The sequence below is a fragment of the Sturnus vulgaris genome, chromosome 2, assembly GCF_052056855.1.
Source record: "Sturnus vulgaris isolate bStuVul1 chromosome 2, bStuVul1.hap1, whole genome shotgun sequence".
NCBI classification, from domain to species: domain Eukaryota; kingdom Metazoa; phylum Chordata; class Aves; order Passeriformes; family Sturnidae; genus Sturnus; species Sturnus vulgaris.
This window is the reverse complement of record NC_142244.1, coordinates 49,479,869-49,502,896: the sequence shown is the minus strand read 5'-3', so window position 1 is coordinate 49,502,896 and position 23,028 is coordinate 49,479,869. Positions and strand designations below refer to the sequence as shown.

Sequence of the window (23,028 nt, the reverse complement as noted above, 5' to 3'; positions counted from 1 at the left end):
TATTATATCATTTAACATTCCTCTGACTCTTTCCCTTCTTTGTCTTCCTGGAGGGGAAATGGAAGAGAAGAATGTTATGCTTCTTGCTAATGAAAAACATTTTTTTTTCAAAATCCATCTTTTTTCTAAGATTTCTGTTCAGGACACTTAATCCTTGAAACAGTCAACTTTCTCAGTATGCTCTCACCACATGTTCCATAGCAACTTTTGACTTTTTAATTTCACTAAATTTTGTGCATGTTTTATGAGAATATTTCGAGTCTTAAGTAGGTTGACCATAGATGAAGACAACAGTAATGAAGAGCTTGGATAACAGTAATGAAGAGCTTGGCTTGATTAATTCTTTGCTCTAACAGCCCCATGGAGCCTGAGGCTCAGCAGGAGAGCTGAGGAGTACTCAGCACACAAGAACTGCAGAGAAAGGCCGGTATCTACTGTGTCAGCAGCTCATTTATCCTGGCTCCAACCAAGGGCAAATTCAATGCCTGCTAACACACACAGCTTCCTCCAAGCTGTGTATTGGCTTGGAGCAGGGGGAGGTGAGAGAGATTAACGCTCGGACAGTGTCACTTAAATCTGAGATGTTTGTCTCTGTGTCACATCTGTCCTCTGTACCTGAATCAGCTGGAAAGTGCCTGACCTGCAGTTACAGTGCAGTCTCTGGGACCATTGCTGCTTGGCTCCAAGGCAAGGCTCATTGATCTCACCTGGCACTTTTGTTAGACAGTCAGAATGCCATATTTGGCATTCCTGGTTTTGGTTTTGTGGGGTTTGTTTGGGGTTTTTTTTGGTTGTTTGTTTTTTGTTTATTTTTACTTTTGTTTTTGTTTTTGTTTTTATTTCGTGTTATGGAAATGCTTTATGGTCTCTGGATTTGATTAATTACATTAAACAAATTTGAAAGCAGTTTAACTATGCTATAACCTGGCTTTCCAACACAGGGCTTACTTTATATACACTCCTGGCTACCAGCACTGCTATTGGGAGGCCAATTTCCCACTGTACAGGTGGCATCAAGTAAGAGTTAATTTGGTGTGCAAGAGCCAGCTGTCTTATTTAAAACCAACTCATGTCTTTCATTCACCCAAACCATCCTATTGGACTTGCCCATCAAACTCCAGCTAAAAGTGACTTTGGCTTATCTATCTGGGCCCTATCAGCTGCACCCTGTTAGCTTTAATAAGTAATTGATCATTTATCTTGGCCAGATTTATAATTTGTTTTCTGATTAAATTAAGGAGTAGAAATTTTCACAAATTAATCATCCCACTGGTTTCTATTTTATTTGTATTCTATGGCTCTAGATTAAATTTGCTAGCACTGCTTACGTATTCTGAAGGTGTTCTCTTTCATATGGCTTCCATTTCCTGGGATGAGAAAATAAAAGAGGCTTTCATGCACATGCAGTAGCAGAAAATAAGAGTCTGTTGTAATGTCCAAAGTTCAGATGTTCAGCAACTCACCTAAGTACCCTCCTGAGGCAGCAGTGCAGAAACTGCTCAGCTTAACCCACATTTTGTCAATTGTTTCCTTCTTTCTAAGGAAGGAAACTTCTCTTCAAAAGCTTCTGTATTCATTTTTACAATGCTTAACGTTGCTATGATGAGGAGTGCGCTTACTTATTCTCTTCTATTTTCAACTAGGTCTTAACTATGATAATTTATTGTTTTACTTTCATATAGAAGAACTGCAGCTAAGAGCTTCAAATGAAGCCAGGATCTGCCCCTGCATTAATACTATTGCAGACACTGAATTACATCCAGAATACTTTTTCTAACAAACAGATAATGCTGCCTCTGGGCAAAATGTATAAGTAAAATGCTTCAGTCAATCACAAACTAAATAAACCAGGTTTAAATAGTAATGATAATGATAATAAGGAGGAGGAGGAGAAAGAGGAGGAAGTTATGCCAAGTTACACCAAATAGAAATAATCAATGCAAGATTTAAAAAGGAAAATCCTGTAAAGAAACCTTGTTTAAAAATAAGTTATTGAATGATACCAACAGTTTGAGATTTGGGCTACTAACGGGAAGAGTTTGGCTGTTTATGGTACTACAAAATTAATGTTTGAAAACTGGTTCTTATAGATTGCTGGGTTTCTGCAAAGTTCTGTCGTGGAACTTGGAATTCACTCAGAGCCAAAACAGTTTTTCCTTTTGTTTTTGTCACTTGTCCTTGCTTATGACAAGGGTCAGCATTTTTAAGTACAATGATTTGGAACTGTTTGAAGTAAGCTATTGCCTTGTTCCAGTGTGTTAATCAGGACCTTGTAATTAAAAGTAACCTCTCAACAATGAACTAAGGGCTCTGTGGCTTCTTGGCACACTGCATGTTTTGTTGCTGTGTTGTTAAAATATTTTTATGTTGCTGATGGAACAGCTTAGCTATCCAGGAAGAAAATAGGCAAGTTTGCTAAATACCTCATTGTCACACACTTGTGGAACACACTGGAGAAAAGGTTAACATGGAATTTATACTTCCTGGTGCACTGGCTGTTGAGAGAAAACAAGCGAATTTTGAGGAACTGGTGGCATTCACCAGTAGGGCTCTGACTTTTCAGCTTGTAAGAAAACTGAGTTAAATATGTTACTTTAAAACCTGAATGACAGCATAAAATAAAAGAAGCATGTAGAGAAGCTAGAAAACAAAAGATTGACAACATCATGCTTTTAAGGAATTAATTATTTATTTATCGTTTGTGTATTACAGTCACTGAGATTTTAAAAACCAGGAATCCTCTTCTAATGGTACAAGAGGCAAGCATGACCACCATTTAAATATTTAGGCAATAGTTCAGAAACCTAACTTGCATATCTGCCTATATGTTGTCTTGCTATCTGTGCTCTCTTTTCTCATTTTCTCCTGGAAACCCATCCTTCCTGTTTGTGATTTCACCTCTTTCAACATCCACATTTGGAAGGCTGGAGGCACCCAGCTCTCAGCACTCTCTGGCACAACTAAGTTTTCAAATAGACATGGCATCATCTGGGCAGTAGATTAAAATCGAACCAAAAGGAATATATTTTACTTGGGATACCACTTAATTATGGCAAATAATTACGGGAAACTCGGTGAAATATGAGGCTATAGAATCCAAAGAATTAATGCAAACAGAGAGGAAGAAGAGCAATTTGTGGAAAACTCTCCCAAGAGGACTAAAAACAGTGTATTCTGAATGCAGGTTGTGATTTTGGAAGACTCTAAACTGTAGACTCCCAGAAGATGGGAAAGTAAAATAAAGGGAAAATTTTCATGTGTTCATCTTGTTTATTGCTTCTCCTTAAGCCACTTTGAGACAAGAGAATTTGTTGGATGGCCTTTGGTCCAATTTAATGCAGCAGGTCCATCCTAAGAACTTTATCTTAAAAACGAAATGCAGAAATATGGCTAAAGATTTTGCTCTGGGTACTTCACTATTTATTTCCAGTGTACCTTTTTATTTTAATTTTACATATTGACATAATATCTGCTATGTTTCACAGTAGATATACTTATTGTATTTTATAGTATCAGCTTGATTTTATCCTCAGTGTAAGAAACTGGCTTATTTTGGTATTACCCTGTTAATACCGAAGAGATAATGTACTTGCTGAAGGTTTTACAATCTTCCCTATGAAACAGGGTCTCATGATTGAAGAACACACATTAGCAGGTTTTGCTTTTATGGATGTAGTCTATTTTGTCTTTCCTGCACGAGGGTATGAAAAAGAGAATGAGGAATAGAGAAAATTGTAGGAACTTTTTCATCCTGTTGCAAAGAAATCACACTTTCAGGGTGGAGGACAGTGGTGTTCCTTGTGCATCAACATTAGCAGCATCAAAACAGTGTTATTCCCAAGTCCTACAAAGAAAATTCCTGTGCTGAGAACTCAATTAGTACATCATTTTACCTTGGCAGCAGCAAGGGAATGCTGAGGCTTGGGCTGAGGAATTAATCTTCTCAGAGGCTTTAAAATATTGTTAAAAATAAACCAGGATCACTTAAAACATCTTGGTGGTTGTTAATCTGCTCCCCTCTGCATCTAGGGCCCAGGCCTAATTGCCTTGTATGACCTGGTGATGAATTGGTCTTATGAATAGTGCTGTGCCTGGATTACTTTGCAGTTGCTAACCTAAATATTTGCAGGGGGAATTGCCCTTCTTTCAAGGCCTGCTTTGTATTGTGTGGGGCTGTTAAGACTGAGAAGCCTTAATGTAATTGATACAGCAACATGCAGACATGCCTACTTTTGTCTTATTTTCTTTTTTTTTTTTTCCAAATTATTTTGTTGCTGTTTTTCTGTGTTCTGACTATAGTAGAAGATTTGGTATGAGCTGTTGGTATGTGAACTGTGTATTCCATGTTTTCACATTTTTCAACTGGGCTTTGAGATAGCAAAAAGTAGTGGAAGAAAGGCCTGAAAGACAACTCTTGTACTTTTGGAGCATATATATCATGAGAAAGATATGTTTTGTTAACATGTCCAAACTCAGGTGACCAGTATGAAAATATTACTGTGTTCAGTGTCCAAGCCTTCTAAAGACTTCTTAGCTTTGGTTGAGACTGCTGGCAGGGGTTGTAAAATGCAATAGTAGTTTCCAGAAGAAAATGGTCCTCTGAAAATGTAACAGATTTCCAACCAGAAGCAATCAAAGACAGAAATTCTGCAGCCACATGAATATTACCAGATGCTAAACCATCTCATGATGGAAATCCTGGTTGTCAGGGGCAACTTAACACCATTCCCGGATCTGCCAGAGAGACGACATTGCAGGGTACAAGCAATCCAGGAGGTTTCTGGGGTGCATTGAGGATAACTTCCTAACCCTGGTGACTGAGGGACCAGTGAAAAACAGCACTCTGCTGGACCTCCCTGAGCTTACAAACAAGAAATACATGGCTGAGAATGTGAAGACTGGGAGCAGCTTTAGCTGCAGTGACCCATAGTGATGGAGTACAAGATTCCTAGAGGAGGAAACAAATAGCAGAATCACAGCCCTGGGCTTCAAGACAGGAGGCTTTGCCCCCTTCAGAAATATCCCTGGAAGTTTTCTGTGGTGTAACATCTTGGAGTGAAGATAGGTAGTTGACTTGCAAGAATCACCTCTTGAATGCTCCAGTCCTACAAGCAGGAAATCAAGCAAGGAGGGCAGGAGGCCTGAACGGGTGAGCAAGGAGCTCCTGATAACTTAAACATCAGATGGAAGACTACAAGAGTGTAGTGGGTTTATATGACAGGGTTTGGTCTGTGTGGGCTACAGGGTGGTCTCTGTGAATAGGAATGAGCAGCTGGGAAAGTATAGGCTAAGCAGCCTCAGCTCAGTCCCCAGGAAGGAGGTGGATGAAATCTTCCTGGAAGCCATTTGTGGAAAAAATGGAAAGAAAGTGTTTTGGAGTAGTAAACGTGGAATTGCAAAAGGGAAATCATGCCTGGTCAAGCTGATAGCCTCCCAACAACAAAATTACCATCTCCAAGGACAAGGGGAGAGCAGTGGGTCTTAGCAAAACTTTGGACACTGTTTCTGGTAAAATGCTTCCAGGCACACTGATGAAGCCTGGACTAGGCAAGTGGATAGTCAGGGGATGCAAAACTGAGTGAACCACTGGGTTCTAAGACGTGTGATCAATGGCATGAAGTCCACCTGGAAGCCAGATACTAGTGCTGTACCTCAGACACCAGTGCTGTGGCCAGTACTGGTTAACATCTCCATTCTTGACTGGATAGTGCACTCTCAGCACTTTTGCAGGGATATAAAATTAGGGATAGTACCTATTACACCAGCAGATGATGAGAGGCTGAGACAGCTGGGGTCACTCATCCTGGAGAAAAGGATGCTGAGGGGATCTTATTAATGTGCATAAATACCTGATGGGAGTGAAGCAGTAAAGAGGATAATGAGAACAGAGCCAGACTCTTCTCACTGTCCAGTGAAAGGGCAAGAGATAATCTGCACAAGCTGAAATACAGGAAATTTCTGAAATTGCTGAAATACTGGGACAGACTGCCCACAGATGTTCTGGAATTTCCATCCTTGTAGACTTCAAAATATTATTTAAAACTTGACAGGACACAGCTCTGCTTGCCTGCTCTAGCTGACCCTGCTTTGAACAGGGGAGTTAGACCAATGTGACCTCCACAGGTGTCTTCCAACCTCAACCCTTCTGTGAGGTTGGATGGTATCCAGAGGTCGCTTCCAACCTGCTATTCTGCAAGTTGCAGATTGACTAGAGATCAATTTGTGCAATGTAGTACTATTTGCATTTCAGTTTCTCCTAAAATTTCAAACCACAAAGATATATTTAGTATTTTTCTTCATTTTCTCCCCTCACAGCACCATAACCAAAATAAATATTTACATGAAAACACTCCAGAGGAGCACCCTAGTGAGTGACCTGAGACCAAGAAAATTGCCTCGACGTAGCCTTATTGAGAATCTTTATTTAGATATTTATAGAAGCAGAGGAAAGTCCCCTTAACTTTTATGGACCTTGTGTCTGACTCAGAAGGCTTAAAATTGTAAAAGCCCAGTCTTGCATGAGAAGAGCATGTCTCTGAGGAGTTTGCTTCCTCTGTTTTAGTGAAGGTCTTGAGCATTAAGTCAGACATTGTGGAGTGGTGGTTCTGACTTTATCCTCTCATACAGTTAACTTTCTTGGCACTGAGATCCCAGCAGAGCATTCAGCTAAAATGAATTTAATTAATAATAGGGAATTCCACAATGTATGAGTTTCAGATTATTGCATGAGACATCATATGAAGCCTCGGACTTCATTATAAATTATTAATTAGGTTTTGAAAATTATCTTGGACATGTAAACTTATTATTAAGGAAATCTGCTGGCAATTCCACTTTTAAGAAATTAATATGGTATTGCCATTAAAGATTCTCATTTTGATTATTCATGGAATAACTATGGGAACTGTAAGACAGAAATTAATTTCTCTTTGAATTAGTGTTCTCCTGCATTCACAATTGCAATTATTCTTCACATCTTTCTAACTCAGAAAAATATGAAATTGAAAGTCGTTTATATCTTCTGTGGAGGAAAAGGGAAGATTGAATCACATTCCAGCAGATCTTCTGTAATATAGAACTGTGTCTTCTATAGAGGGATATACAGGAGAGAGCTGTACAGGTCCTTCTGGCCGGAGAGCATAAAGCCAGGGACACTCCATATTATTTCTGTTTGTGACGCCAGGCTCTCGGGATACATGTGGATCTCTGGGAAAGTGTATCTGCCCAGCGGGCAGGAAAAGCAGGGAGGGGCATGTCCGTGGTGCATTTCTGGCAGGCGCCTATCTGGTGCTGCACACTGCTCTGCCACTGCCATAGCTCTGCTCCCCACCAGCAGCGGCTGCCGCACACCCGGCTGCCTCCCTGTGCCACTCCGCACCTCTCAAAGACATTATTTGGGTTCTGCCTCTTCCATCCGCTTCAGTCCCACCAGGTATGATTTTGGCATTTGGTTGTGCTGCTGACAGCTGCCGGCACGGGAGCTGGGTGATGAAGTTTTGAGGTTCCTTGTTATTTTCACTTTCACGGATGTGTGTTCAGCGTGTACCATTCTGGGTCATCCATTTCGTCCCCGCTGTCAGGTGCAGCTTGCTCAGGGTAGATTCCAGCTGATAATAACCAGATCACAGTCTGCACGATATTTTAATTAGAAGGCTTTCGTTGCAACTTTAGATTATTTCTGCCTCAACCACTTAATTTTACTTTCACCAGCCCGCTCCCAAACTTTTCCTTTTGACTGGTAAACATATAGGAATGCTGCGTAGGAGACTCTTCAAGACAAAGATTTTAATTAAATGGTCCTGTAAATATTCTTCCATTTGTGTTACAGTTATTCCGAGTGTATGTTTAACTTGCTGATTTCACACACTGCTGTGCAGCCGTTTGTTATACATTAACTTAAGGCTCAATCCCACAAGGTACCGACTGTGTCTGGATCATGCTGAGTCCCTTTTCCTCCCAAAGGCATTTAAGGGCTTACAAGAGGCTCAGCAGAACTGAGCCCAGAATCCAGGCAACAACAGGCTCTTTCAAAAACCAAGCAGGTTTTCTGAACAAGGTTTGTACTGTAACTGGACAATATTTTTGTGCAATGGATTTTCATACATTCAGATTAAATATTATCCAGAAGAGTAGACCTTGTAGTTAGAGGCTGCTGGAAGACATAACCATTTAGGTATATTTGGTGGTAATTAATTACATGTTATAATTATGGTTTTATTAGCTTTTCCAGTTAAGTGCAAAAAAAAAGACTAATATCAAAATATCTAAAGTTTTGTGTGTTGACTGCAGTGTGGCTTGTCCCTCTGTTAATGTGTATATGGTTTTTAGAGTTAGAGATAATCTGTGCAGTTCATCTAGCAAAGCCATTTGGGCATTATTCACTGCACAGCTCACACACTGTGCAACTGGCTGCTTGTACTCTGTGACTTCAAGGAGATCCCACTGGCAGTGGCGTTGGGCAGCAAATTCCCAGGCCTTAGCCCAGCTTCCTGTACCCACCTTCCTTGGGCAGAAGCCCATGCAGCCATAGGGCTGAGCCCCTGGTGGCTGTGTGTACTGGTGTGTCACAACTGATGGCACTGGGCTGCAGCGCTGTCCTCCACTGACACACACGAATTTTGAAAGGCAGACTTTGCTGAAGGGTACTAAGCTGATCTGTTGCTTGCATTTTGGGAAGCTACAAGAAATATGGAATGACCAAATGTATCGTAATGTGATCATACTGTGGTGTAGCCTGTGCAAACTGCACTATTAATTATTACTCTTTCTATGAAACTTTTTTCAGGAGAAGATGGTACCACTGGTCTGTGTTGTAATGTAGTTGGCATAGAAAAAGTGTTGTAGCATACTGTTTCTAAAAAGCTGTTCTCACTGTTTTGTATGCAGTTAAAAACCACAATCTTCCATTGTTTGCATGGAAAAAAACAGGACCTGAAAACTTAAAGTAATGTGGTTTAACTCCATCTACAAACAAGGAAAATTACTTCCAAAATGGCAGCTCCTGCCTTTCCTGCTAGGCAGGGAAGGAGATACTCTTTGATTTTGGTCCTGGTATCACCTGCAAACAGTGGTAATTCAGAACTACAAACTAAACCTAAATTTTGTTTTCAGACTTACACTTAAGGCTGGCCAAAGCCCAAGACACAGTTCTGCTCCAGGAACTGTTGCAGCAGTCTAGCTTTAATTCAAATACACCTGTGTGTTAATAAACGTATCTTTTGAAAATAAGCAATCACACTGTTGGCCTTTGCCCTTAGTCCTCCAGTTTAATTATCAGGTGCACACACATTTATTGTAGATTATCTCTTAAGATCAGTGTGATTTTAAGCATGCAACAGCAGAGAATCACCTACTTAAAGTGTTTGTAAGATCACAGCTCTAGCAATGCACTCTAACTGAACTTGTGGTATGAAATCAGTATGCAAATAATCTGAGGATTAAGCAACTTGCTGACTGCCAGTTTTCTTGGAGTAATGGCTGTCAAGCTGGCTGCTGTGCTTTTCCAGGGAATAAGCAAAAAACCCAAACAAAACTGAACTTTTAGGAGTCTTTGGTAAATTAGAGAGGTTTCTCTGTAACTTTAAGCATAATTAGCTAAGCTAACAACTTAAGAGTTGTTTACCTATTAAGGGAAGTCAGGAAATAGGTAGAAGTTGATGGGAACAAAAGTGGGTTGCTGATGCCAGTGAAGTATTTTCCAAAACTGTCTGCATAGGATGAAAGCACCGCATGATTCTGTGTAAGAATACTGCAGCAGAAAGTAGTCACAAGTACTCAATATCCTCCCTGGGAAAACAATTCCTGGTTTAAGTGAAATGAGCCTGGACTTGGTTGTATGCTAATTGCTTTTCATTACTATGTGTTAGCAAAGCTGTTTAATACCTGCTACAAAGCCTGGATTTCACTCTCTCTCATTTAATACCAGGGTAAATCTGAACTAATAAGCTCTCAAAAGCTTAGAGGTTCCAGTAAAATGAGATTTGGCTAAAAATTGCTTGTTGGTTTCTACTAGTAACAGTGATGTACCTTTGGTGCTCTAGGGAATGAGAGAAGCAAGACTTTAAAGATAGAAAAGAGAATATGCTTCACTGGGATACTGAATGATTTAGTACAAGTCATGGTGTCCAACTGTAAACTTTAGGAAGTGTTTCTTAGCCTTCAGAACAGTGGAGGATGCAATAGTCAATTTTAAATAATTTCCAAGTGTTTATTTGTATGACTTACTTTGATTAAGTGTTGGAAAATCAGCACATAGAATATTGTGCATGGAGCAGGATGACTTATTTCAGTGCTTCTCAGGCAGCAGTACTGAACAGGAGCTGCTTATGAGCTGAACAATAGCAGGATTTCTCACAAATGAAGCATCTTCTCTTGACCTGGTACAGTGAAGTATAAAGATGATACTGCAGCCTGCTGAAGTTGGCTGGTTACAAAGGTGCACCTCTGGCTCTTTGGTTAAAACAATTGTTCTGGAATATACTGTCTGTGGCTCTTCAGGACTTTCAGAGTTAAAACTTTCATGTAAGTCTTGTCGCTGCTAGGAAAATTACCAGATGCTGACAGGGGGTGTCAGCAGTGCCTCAGCTGAACATATGCTGCATATGGTTTGGCTGCAGGCACAGACAGGGAGGCCCTGCTCCCTGCTGCTGCAGAGACTGGTGAAAACAGGCTTTAAACCAACTGATTCCAGCACAATTCTAAATGTTAGCCTCTATGCAGTGTTCATCCTACCAATGAGATTGAATAAACTACCTGAGTATAGATTGGCCTGCCAAGATTTTTGCTGCATCAAAAAAGAGTTAGGCAACATCTTTACTGAGTTATTCTACAAATGGTTGTTTTGAGGTACACAGCAATCTTGATTGCTGAGCATTGTGATTATATTTGTACTATTTTGTGGTGAGGCTGGAATTGGAACTGAACCAGAGACTGAATGCAAAGCAGATTAAAATCTCTATTTACCTTAATGATTGATTGTAATCTCTGAGACTGACACAACAATGCATCATAAAAAATTAAATTAACTGTTTTCTGGATAAAGTGTTTCCCTGCTTTTCCAGAGAACACAGGGAAAAATATTTCCTGTTTGTGATGTTGCCACTGAATTGGGTGATTATTTGTGTCTGTGTGAGTTTGCTACGAGCACCCACCCAGCACCACCACTGACACTCCCACCTCCCACCCACATATTCTGGCACCCTATGCCAGAAACACAGCACGTGGGGAATTGCTGAGGGCAACTGTGTATTTCCCCAGCCCTTTCCAATTCACAGCACTCTTGAGCAGCTCCTGAGAAAAATTTCAAGTCTGGACCTATTTCAGGAGTCCTGTTGCTTGTGGAAAGCATTTCCACTCTCATTCCTGCGCTTCCCGCTGCCCTTGGATGCTTCCTTCCACCTCCTGCCCAGCAACAGCTCGGGTGCATCCAGGGGAGCTGCTCCAGCTCACAGCCTGGTGGGAAAAGCAGAAGGCATGTCCAGCATCTTCTCTCTTTAGGTGGTAGCATGCTCTTAGATTGGCAGGAGCCACCAATTCTACCTTCATCCTTTAGAGGCCAAGTGGATCGAAGGAGATGATGTGAACAGGATCAAGTGATCTGTGGAGAGTAACAGCATGTCTGGGTCAGTGTGTGGTAACAAGACAAAAAGGCAGCCATTGCTGTTCTGGCATAGAAACAAAGTTTGCTGAATTATGTAATGAAAGGCAGGAGGTAGGAAGAGGTCTGGCTCAGGTATTCAGTATTACTTAGATAAAACACAGACCCTAGGATGGAATTTGTGCAAAGTACCTCCCTTTCATATTGGAACATGGCTCATATCTCCAACTTGGTAGTTTAATTATGTGCCCCAGCATGCTGAGAGAATGGCTAGTATGGTTTTCCTCAATTTATTTTCTGAACTTGAAGTGTAAGGTCTTCTTAAAAAAGACAGTGTCACTGACAGAAACCAAAGCAAAGGCAGCTCACCAACATAAATTAACTTTTTTAGTAAGGCTAAGTGTAATCTTTCAGGTTCAGAGCTATGCTGTGCTCTTACAAGACATAAATTATTAGCCAAATCTGCAAAGTCCAGTTTAGAAGATTAATGGACTATCATCAAAATAGTCAATTGAATCTTGAAACAGGCACTTGAATCTGAACTCCTTGCAAAAAATGGAGTTTAGGGTTTGTCCTCTGCATGAGTGGATAATGGATTATTTTCCCTATGTGTACACTTTTTATAGCTATCATCACTGTAAGCATCAAAGTGCCAGAGGAGCATTGATGGATTGGTCCTTGCAGACCCATAGGTTATAAGGCACTGCTCCTATCATCACATATTTTACACATATGGCACTTAAGCTGAGAAAAGTATGCTGAACTGCCAAGGTCAGAAAGAAACAAAATCCAGAATCTGTCTTCTCCAGCCCAAGGGAAGATGTCATAAAGATATCTCTTCTGCCTGAAATGGGTGTTTCCTTTTTTTCCAGATAATTTGCCATTACTTTTGGTGGTAGAAGAATACAGAGTTGTTTTACCACTAGTTATAGGAATATGGGTGTCTGAGCCAATGGCCATGAAAGTCTCCTGGAGCACAGGTTCCAGTTCCCCCACTTCAGGCAATTATGCAATTTGGTACCATAGATACATAGCTAACTCCATCTCAGGATACTAAAGCTAGAATTTCTTCCTTGCTGTTCTAATAGGAAGACAGTTGCATGGTGATCTTAAAAATAATCTTGATTTTGATGGAAATGATTGCAATAATTTTGATTTCCCATCAAAATGTGACTCACTTGTGCAGCTGCCATATCTTACAGAGGCAGTCAATATGTGTTACTCATATTGATTCCTAGAAACAACTGAAATATTACAAAAAAACATCAGACTGCAAGATATTTCCTTGGGTATACTGCAGATAAAAGTTTTAATTTAATATATACGGGTTTCTTTAAAACAGGACAAGTAAGCAAGTCCAAAATTTATAAATTTGTGTTTGATTCCCTGTCCAGGCTAATTTTCAAGTGAGTGGCACTGTGTGTTTTCTGCATCTTTAAAAGCTACCTAAACTTCTTTTCTGGACAAAATAGATAGTTTGCTTAATGTCATCGTCCATGTTTTAAAAAAATATTTTTGAGTTTAGTATTAATAATGAAGAAAATAATCAGTTACAACAACAACAGAAAAACTGAATGATGACTATTAGATGGAGGTTTATAGTTGCTTTGAAGTTTTCTGGCAGGCTAAATTCAGAGAACAAATGTTATTGAAAAGACCTAGCACACAAATGTTGTTGTAGCGCTGTCACCTGCTTTGCTTAGATTATTATTTCCTATCTTTTCTGATCCAAGGCATTCTTGATAGAGTAAATACAAACAGAAAGTAGAAATTTACAAACTAAAGGTAGAATTAGCAAGATTATTTTTTTTTTGGTCTGAAAGAAAAACATGATGGAGATGGTAATTCAATCATCTGGCATAAGAAATATGGCCACGAATGTTAATTTACTTCAGACTGTAACAAAGATAGCAAGTTTGTCATTGTAGAGAGAGACTAAAGAAAGTAAAGTATTGGTACTAACTGAGAAATAAGCCCTGAGCAACTGTGTGGTTCTTGAAGACCATGAATCGATACCACTTAACAACAGGATGCCCCAATCCTTCCCAACAAGTGCAACCTGTTTCTCTTTTTCTTAATCATACAGAAATATTCACTGTTCTGCTCTCATGAGTGTATCAAAAGCTGTAATTGTTCAGAGTTTCTTGCTCTGGCCAGCATTAAGGTACCCAAGGTCACACTGTACCCAGGTAGGCATTTCTGTAGTGTCACACTGGCCAATTATTCTGCTGACCTGTTATTTTGTTATAATAAACATCAGAAGCAAGATGATCTTGTGTAGCTTTGCATAATTTCTACTGATGATGCATCATTCCTAACGAAGTCCACTACCTGCTTCCCTCTTCTGGTATCTGGATGGACACTGTGTCTCTGCAGAGTTGCTGCACCTGTCCTCCCTTCAGCACAGCTCAATGATTTAAGTGAGCACTGAGTTCATTGCTCCAAAATCAATCACCCACTGAAGATGGTCCTCAGCCATCAAACTCCTTAAGACTCTTCCACCAAGTATATAATTTTTTTTCCTTGCCTCATTGTTGCATAACAAGGTGCCTTCATATCCTCAGGTAATTTTGGAAGAACAGTTTTGGATAGAGAAGAGGGGATGGCAGGGTAATTAAGCGGGTGGGGAAGAAGGTTAATAAAGAGCTGCTAATAGTCACTTTTACATGCTATTATTTCGAGCAAGGAAAATAAATACAGAATGGCTGTAGGGTCATCAGACTCTGCACTGAGTGTGACATAGGAAAGGACAAAGGACAGCAGCTAGAGCAGAGCAGGAAGAGAAAACAGAGGGCTGCAGAGTGGGACAACTCTAACTCTGAAATCTTGCCAACTAGTCCATATCACTTTAATGTACACCCATCTAACAGAAAATCTAACATTTTTCAAGACAAGAATTAAAAATATATAGTGTAGGTGAAAAGAAAAGAAAATAAATTCTTGACTAATCTCTTTTCCTTTCTATTTCATCTTCACAGTTCTTTCTCTTCCTACTCCTTATACTTTGTGAGATACAAAATAAAGGTGGAATTCAGCCTTCCTAATTGGTAACTGGAAGTCTTCTTTATGTTAAAACACAATGATCTGTTTATTGGAAACTGCTCTTCTGTAGTACCAGCCATCTCTCCATGTCATGCTGTCTGAATAATGCCTCTTGAGGATGGGGAAGAAGAATAGCATGGCAGTCAGACCCCGTGGGTTTATAAATAGCATTCTAGCAGCCTGAAAGGCTGAAGCCATCATTAAGTTGCATGCAGCTGTAGCGGTGTAGGTGGGTGAGTAAGAGCAACTCGGAGATGGGATAATGGTAACCTGGTACACAAGGGTCATTTTTCATTGATGGCGTCACTCCATTGGGCTATTGTGCTCTCCCTAAATTAGGTCCCTGTGTTTAAGAGAGCTGAGCAAGCTCAGCCTGGGCAAAGCACATTTAAAAGAAGATTAGAGGGGAAAACAGTTTGTTGTGTATTGTGATTTATACCAAACTGTGATAAACTTTTCTCACTTGGGTCAGTAATTGCTTTTATCAGCAGCAAAGTAAATGCAAGCAGAAGGGCCTTTAGGAAACTGCACACCAGTCTCCTGCATGTGGGCAATGGGGAATTTCACTGGACAAATTGGGAAGTTAATGCAGCAATTTAACTCAGGCTGTCCTTTCAGTGTTTTTCTTAGCAATGTGATTCATTTTGTCATCTTGGATTTTTTCAGTGCCAAGTCAACAAAGGTCTTGGTTTTGGAAAATCCGATTCAATTTATTATTATTAATTTTCTTGCAAATAGACAATAATGGGAAAATCCTACACTAATTCCACATAGTTTATATTAAAAAAAGCCCAGATGAAAATAATTAGCTGCCTATGTTAGTTTGAGGTTGCATACACAAACATACTACATACTACTCTTCACTCATTTCTAAACTAAAACAATTGAGATCTTGATCCTACTCCCAGTGAAGTTGGTGGGGGAGTTGCCTTTAACTTCAATAGATATATGACTCAGCTTAATTCCCCCTGTGGGACCTGCCAGTATGTAAAGATTCTTTGGAGGTTAATTGCTTGCAGAAGAGACTTTTCCTGGGATCTAAAAGGAAGGTGCAAATTGCACAACTGGAGCCTTAGCTATGTACTGCAGCCTGGAAAAGACACTGTTATTTAAAGCAATGGGATCTCCTTTTTTCAGTAATCCTGCATCTTAATAATTACATTTGGTCATTCATTAATTTAGAGTATGTTTTAGAGAGTCACTTCCTTTTCCATCTTGCCCAGTAGCTGTGGAAGTAGGACAAGTGCTTTTACATTTTACTGAAATTATTCCTTTTGACTTTTTCTGTTTGTACTGTCTTTCAAGAGTCCTTTTTTAAAAAATCAGTACTTCGAAGTAGACTTTTAGAAAGTATTTATAAAAGAAACATGAAAGAGAACTGTTGCAGGAGTGTAAGAGAGGATTTCTAAACTAAGTAGATAGAATCATTCCTACTCAGACTTTTCAGATTTATGTGCCTGACTTCATTATATAAATGTGCCCTTTGCTATTCTGAGAAATCTAAGAGATGTATCACTACCAATTAAAAGCCAGGGGAAGGTTGTTCCTTCATCTTTAAAGCTCTATATTCATTCTCCCATGTCACATTTTTTGTAATCCTTTCCCACCTGTATTACACTTGGAATAATCCTTCTCACTCCTTGTCACATGTGCATTAAACCTCTTTTAAAGAACAGACTTAGAGCTTCTAAAACAAGCATTTCATTTTTGTTGTGCTAAGTGCAATGTCAAATCACTGTTAGAAATCTCACGCATATACCAATCCGGAATTTCTTCTGGAAGTTCCTTCCTTCATAAATTGCTGTACTTGGTCAAGCATAATGTACTGCTGGCACTGTTCCTCTGTTCACTGCAGCTTTTGTTGTTCATCTGGAGGCAAAACATTAGCCTGTAAATAACAGAGTATATAGCTCAGTCTTCCAGAAATACCCGTGCAAGTGCTATGAATTTGTTTGCATTAGCAGGGATTCTCAGTGGCAAATGGTAATAGTACTCTCATTTTGCTTTTTTAGGATTGTAGAAAATCCTTAATATAGGAAGGACTAATCTCCTTAAACTTAGGTTTGTAACTCTGAAAAAACACTACGTCTTGTATGAAACTAAAATGGGTTTAAGTTTACAGATGGAAAAGGGGTTTGCCTTTTTTCTCATGGCAGTTCTGTTGATAAACTCTGTTTTTCATCATTTTACTAGACCTTGGTGTGATGGCACCTGAATACTATATACATTTATCAGCTTTCAAAAAAAAGAATTGAGATTAAGAAAAGATTTTGTTAATGATTGGTCTCTAGTACAGGAAGTTAATCCTGTTCTCAGACGCACTCTTTAGTGTACTGCATCCAAGCTTCTCTGAATGGTACACATATGTGGAAGGGCTGACTGAATCAGTGAACCTGCAAGATTTAGAAGAGGGTTTTACTGCACTGCCAGCAGAAAAGCTATGTTGAACCAAGTCTGGAAGATTAAAACTATTCACTTTTAGAAACTTGACAAATATCTAATTGACTTGATACCATTTTATCTGCAACTGCAATTTTTTAGGTATTTTCTTCCTTAAATGTAGTGACAAAAAATACAACATGCAATGTAAATTCTTACTTTATTATCTAAAATGAATTTTAGCGTGGCTTTCTAAGGAAATTAAGTTTTTATGAGCATTTTGTTAATCTGTCAAGACCTTCTTTGATAATTTCTAGCTCTTCAAGCCTGTTTAATCTCTTGATAAACTTCAAATACATTTAAAAGATGTTTTCAGATCTCAGTTATTAGGATTTCTTAAGTTTCAGAAACACTATTGGCTAGATAAAAGAAAGACCCAAATTAGTGGCTCAATTCATCTCGACAGTTTTCTCTGCTTTTTCTTTTTGTCCAGCTGGTCGATAGAGGACACGTGAGGAACTGAAGGTTCCCTTCTCTGAGCAGGCAGAGGTTATGGATTAAAAAGTATACTCAAAAGGAGTGTGATGCATGTACCTGGGATATCTCTGGAAAGGAACTTAAAGGAACATAGAAGCACAAATTCATTGAAACTCAGTGTTGGATACTGCTGTTAGAAGTCTTTAAGTGACCAGCACAAACTCCTGTAAATACCAGAGAGGCTGTGAGACAAGTTTATAAGACCTGTTGAAAGTGGTTTTTAACTTAACTTCTGGCACACTTCTTGTCTCATATAAATTAAATTTTCCTCATAACGTTGCCACTAAGGTCCTTCTCTTGCCTGTTTAATCAACTTCACTGACTTCCTCCTCAGAAACGTCCTTTTCCCAAGGTCTGAAGCAGATACTTATTGTCTGCACAGACACGAGAACTTCCCCAGGGAGTCCCGAGCTAACACAGATCACTAACCGTGGTCCATATGGACCCTCTCCATACAATGTCAGCATTTCCACTCTCAACCTGCATTTATTTCTCCTTTGCTTCCCATGCTCAGCACTGTAAAGCAACCACTTTGCTCCCTCATTGGAGTCATTATTCCAAAGTCACTGCTTCCATGGGGTGCTCTTCCTGCAAGAGTAGGGCTGGTGTTAGGCTGTGCCTGCTGCTGCTGACTGCTAGAGAGTTCTGTGGTCACTCCCAGTTATTTGCTACCTCATTTGACCTGCATCCCTTAAGCCTGACTGTTTGCCTCATCCCCTAACTACGCCTTGCTTTTGAGAGTGTGTCTGTACTGCTCTCCAGAGAAGTAATTACACTGCAAGTGCAGTCACACCAGTCTCGGAGGAGAGGCAGTGAGGCTGATGGCCTTCGCTAGTTCTTTAGGGCATCTGCTCTGCCATGCAGTCTGTCTTGCCCCAATTTCTTTGTGTATCTTATCTGAGCTACAATAAAACTGTTGAAATTACATCTACAGTTCCAGTCCAAGTGTAGAAATATTTTTTGGACTGAGCAAGGACTACTAGTTCATGTAGGTCTTTGCCAGGAGTCATGACACAGGTCTTTAAGACACTGTCTCACAAAATTCTCCTTGTAGTATATGAACTCTGTTCAGATTGGGCATAAAATATTGTTCCTGCTGTTAAGTCTGAGGAACAGCAGTAGAGCCAAAAGGTTGTCCAGGTTTTGGACAGAAAAAGAGCCTGGGAACCAAGCGTGAGTCTGGTCAATGGGCCGTGCAAACTGCACTCGTGAGCAGGGCGTACAGACCTAGGGACGGAGAGGCGGGGCGGGGCACCATCCAGGAGACTTTTAAGGTCCTAAAACGTGACCATCCCTGCGCGGCCGTTTGTTCCTCCGGCGGAGGGAAGGAACGAAGGAAGGAAGGCAGGCTCGCTCCTTCCAGCGAGCGGCAACGCCGGACCCCGGCGGGAGCCACGGGGGCGGGTGGAGCGGAGGGGAGCGGACCCCGGCGGGCGCGGGGGCGGCCGGAGCAGTCGGGAGTGCTCTGCTCTGCTCTGCTCTGCTCTGCTCTCCTCTCCCGTCCCCGCCCCGCCCCGCCCCGCCGCTGCCATAGCGATGCGGGAGCGGGCACCGGCCGGGACGCGCGGCGGCGGCAGCGGGGAGCCCCGGCTCTCCCCAGGTAAGGGCGCTGCTCCGGGGCAGCCTCCCGGGGAAGCTGTTGCTGCCTCCATGATACGAGCTGGGATTTTAATCTCAATCTCGCTGCGTTTGTTCTCCTGCCTGCCCCCCCCCGCCGCACTCCTTCTGCCCGCTCAGGTGCAGTTTCTCCCAGAGCCGCTTTCTATGGGAACTTCGCTGTCGAGAGCAGTGTCTTGTGCTCTTTTATCGTTCCGTGTTTTCTTTCCGCGTGGAAAGTGTCGAGCGGTACGAGGCCGGCCGAGGGCTGGGTGCCCGGCGGGTTTCTGTATGGTCCGGGTGCCGCGGCGGGGCTCGGCCCGGCTCTGCCCTGCCCCGCTGCCCGGCGGGCTCCGCCGCGACCCCGTCAATAGCGGGGATTAAAAACTGCGGCGGGGGATGTTCCAGGCGTCTCGCTGAAGCGCAAGCAAATCCTTTTATCCGCGGCGGAGCAGAGGCTCGCGAAACTTGCAAAGTGCGCTCAGGAGGGAGCAGCCTGGAAGCCAGCGGGCACGGGCGGGCTCCGCAGCTGCCGCGTTTCACGTGGCGGTGGGCACTGGCTGCGCCGCGTCCCCGCCATGGAAGCCCCGGCGGGCTCCTGCTCCTCCTGCCGCTGCGCCTCCGCCGCGCCCGAACCCCCCGTGCCCGCTGCCCTCCGAGCCCCCGCGGCCCTTGCCATGGGACAGAGACAAAGAAGGGTCCGGGGCTGTCGCCTTCCCCAAAGCACAGCTGTACGCGTTCTCTCCTTGTTTCGGGGCGAGGGGGAAATCTCCCCCGCCGCCCCCATGACCCCGCCAGCAGTGGCAAGTTTTCGAAGATCCCACTGCCCCTTGCTGAAAGAATCGTGCCATGAGCTTTGTTTTTAAGGTGGAGCCAACTTCAGACTGAGCATCCCAGTGGTTTTCGAGGCATTGTTTACCATAGTGGGGAAAATGACTGGCAAAGAACCCTGGCAGGAGACACATAGTGGGTGATCCCCCCACAGTTTTCCCAGGCACTGGAGTTGTGTGGATTTCCAAACCGTCTGCTGGATCTCTTGGGCTCAGCTAAGGAGGAGATCCCTTACAGCATGTACCAAACACTCCAGTCACTTTCAGATTTAAGTTTTCATCTTGCTGTCACCACAGCAAAGGGTGGATTCTGGGTGTAGTGCTTTAAATTCTTGTTTTCTTTCTTTGTAGGAAAAAGACTTTGCTGTGCACTTGATGTAGCTTTTTAGGATTTTATGTGCCGGGGGACAGACAAGTCGGTCAAGTGTCACCCAGCCTTCCAACAGAAGCAAGTCTAGGAAAAACTATGCCTGTTTTCCTCTTCCTTGTCCCCTGTTTGAGAATTGAGTGTCACTTGATGAACGCGTTTTAGATGAAAATCTCCCATGTGTCTTGGGGCTCAGTGCTGAGCACCCGAGGAGGAAGACTGGATTGATGTTACTGGGAATTTCTTTCTGTTTCGTGTGAGGGTTTTGTTTACCATTGTAAGGTAGCTGTGCTAGTCATACTGAATTTATTAGCTGATTAGCATTAATGAAACAAGTGCATATTGAAATTATTCTGGTTTCTTAAATTGCTAACGAATGCAATTATACTTTGAGGGAGTTACAAATGCCTTCTCTGCACCCCTGCAACACACCTTTGCTCACCACAGAACTCCTTTGTTTTGTGTGTGTCTTTATTTCCTACAATGTAGCTGAAACTTCTTTTAGTTGGGGACTTTGTAAGAAAATTTCTTAACGTTGGCTTTTGTTTTCCTGATGCAGGCAGCGCCGCCTGAGGAGCTCAGGTCACCCAGTCGATGTGAAGGCAAGGCAAACCAAGGTGTAGCAGATGAAGGGGAGGCAGCGAGGTCAGCTGGTGGAGACAGCAGTGTTGCTTTGAGCTACCCCAGCCTCCACCTCCATGCCTACAGCATCGAGAGCATGACAACATTTCCGAATGGCTGTGGAAATGGCACCGCCGTTGCTTGTATAGTTATGGATAATAAAGAGCCCCAAAACCAGACTACTTGTGCCAGTCATAATGGGGGGGGCAGTACAAGCAACAGTCTAGAGGAGGAAGTTCAAGAGGATAAGCTCAGCCCTTCCAAAATCGTGCGCTTTTTCACCACCCCTCGGAAACGGGCTAATTCCAGCTCTGACAGGCCTCGTTCTCTGGTTTTGATGGGCAACTCATCCACGTGGAATGCCTTTTCTTCTATCAGAAAGATGGGATCTTTCAAGAAGTTGAAGTCTTCAGTTCAACAAGGAGTTCAAACAAGGGAATGCTCAGACATGTTAAATGAGAACAACATAGGCAAACATGGTTCAAATGGAGCAGTGGTGCGAGTTCAGACTAACAGGTATTCCTACTCGGGATCTCTACATGATTTCCAGAATGCAGTGGATGGTTTGGCTTCTGACTGCTCTGATGTGGAGGAGAGCGATGAGTCCTTCCTGAGGAACACTCACCGCTCACGCAGCATCAGGCGGGCTTATGGTGCTGGCCGCATAAACTTAGTCGACACAGATAAAGTTCAGAGCCACCACAACTGTGTTAGGCCAACATCACCTGTCATCCCAGAGCCAAAGATCTGTGAGATTCTGGTGAAAGACTCTGAAAACAACAGGATCATTTACTGGAGAAGCAGAAGTTCAGATAATTTGAACTTCTTGAAGAAAAGCTCATTCAAACGGAAGTCCACCTCCAACCTTGCTGATCTGAAGGTTGCAAATGAAAAACAGGTGCCAGCAAGGACTGTGAGTGTTGCTTCTGCCAACTCTGACAAAAGTGGAGGAAACCCTGAGAGGAGATCCAAGCGATGGAAGAGCTCTATCAGAGCAAAGGATTTTGACCGAGTCTTGAAACTTGTCAGTAACGTTACAGATGTTGCAAGGAAGAAGGATGGCCCCAAGAACATGGCTCCTTCTCCCAGTGAGCTGTCCCAGAGAACAAGGTCAAACAGGCTGCACGATGACTACTCCCGCAGGGTTTCCAGCAGCACGGACCATGACAGGAAGAGATGCACCTCCTCAATATCCAGTCCAGACTCTTCCTTGCCAGGAACACCTTGCCTGCAAAGCCCTGTGATTGCTCAGGGTAAAGAGACTGAAATGAATGTAGCTGTCACTGAAGATAAAAGCCTCAGGACGTCATCAGATATCCCAGACTCTGATAGCTTTTCACCTACTCTGAATGACATTAGTCCATTTCCCAATGAAGTCTTTTATTCAGACTCAGATGAGCCAAAACCTACCCACCAGTGTCCAGATGAAGCTGAAAACCTTCACATTCCAGTCAGGCCAACTACTCCAAAGCCTCAAAGTCCAACTGCAGGGAAGGTCAAGTGCAGTATGAATTTCCAGTGTCCAAACCATCACAGCACATTGTCGCTGAGCTCATCAGAGAGCGAGGAGAGAGCTGAGATACCAGGGCTGAAGCTGGGCAGGAATCCTGTTTGCTTCCAGGACTCAGTGCAAACTGTGTACTATGATGATGGAAATGAGGACAGTGGCATAAGCAGCCACTCTCAGCTGAGCCTCAATTTAGCCTCTGGTACTGAAGAGAAAAAGGAAGAGGTAAGAAAGAAAGCAAAATCCTTTAGAAGCGACATATATTTCCTATTGGGTTTTGTCTTTATTGATGCAAACAATGCAAAGTAATGGCTGCTGCAGCTTGTTACTGCTAAAATGTGCTGACAGCAATTATTTCCTTTAAATATTCTCTTTGGATGCTAATGTACAATTATTTTTTCTTTGCACATTAATATCAAAGGAAGTTTTGGCAGCAAAGCTATTCATGTACGCTTTCAAGGGCAGCTCATTTCACCCTGAAGATACACCACTTTGTCACGTGGCCTTGTCAGATTTTACCAGCCTGAGCAGGGTCTGGCTGTGTTTCCTGCAC

The 23,028-nt window shown here is 42.1% G+C and overlaps 1 protein-coding gene across 5 annotated transcripts in view; it reads left to right on the top strand.

Moving 5' to 3' along the window:
* SPATA13 (spermatogenesis associated 13) overlaps positions 1-23,028 on the top strand; it is a 146,536-nt gene that overhangs the window by 80,248 nt on the left and 43,260 nt on the right. For 4 of the 5 annotated variants that reach the window (XM_088159498.1, XM_088159500.1, XM_014879671.2 and 1 more), the window contains one exon: positions 20,907-22,700. In XM_088159498.1, the coding sequence (XP_088015624.1) occupies positions 20,907-22,700 (1,794 nt within the window). Of the gene's footprint in view, positions 1-19,106; positions 19,155-20,906; positions 22,701-23,028 lie in introns of those variants that run through there. The other variant, XM_088159501.1, reaches the window with a different exon arrangement.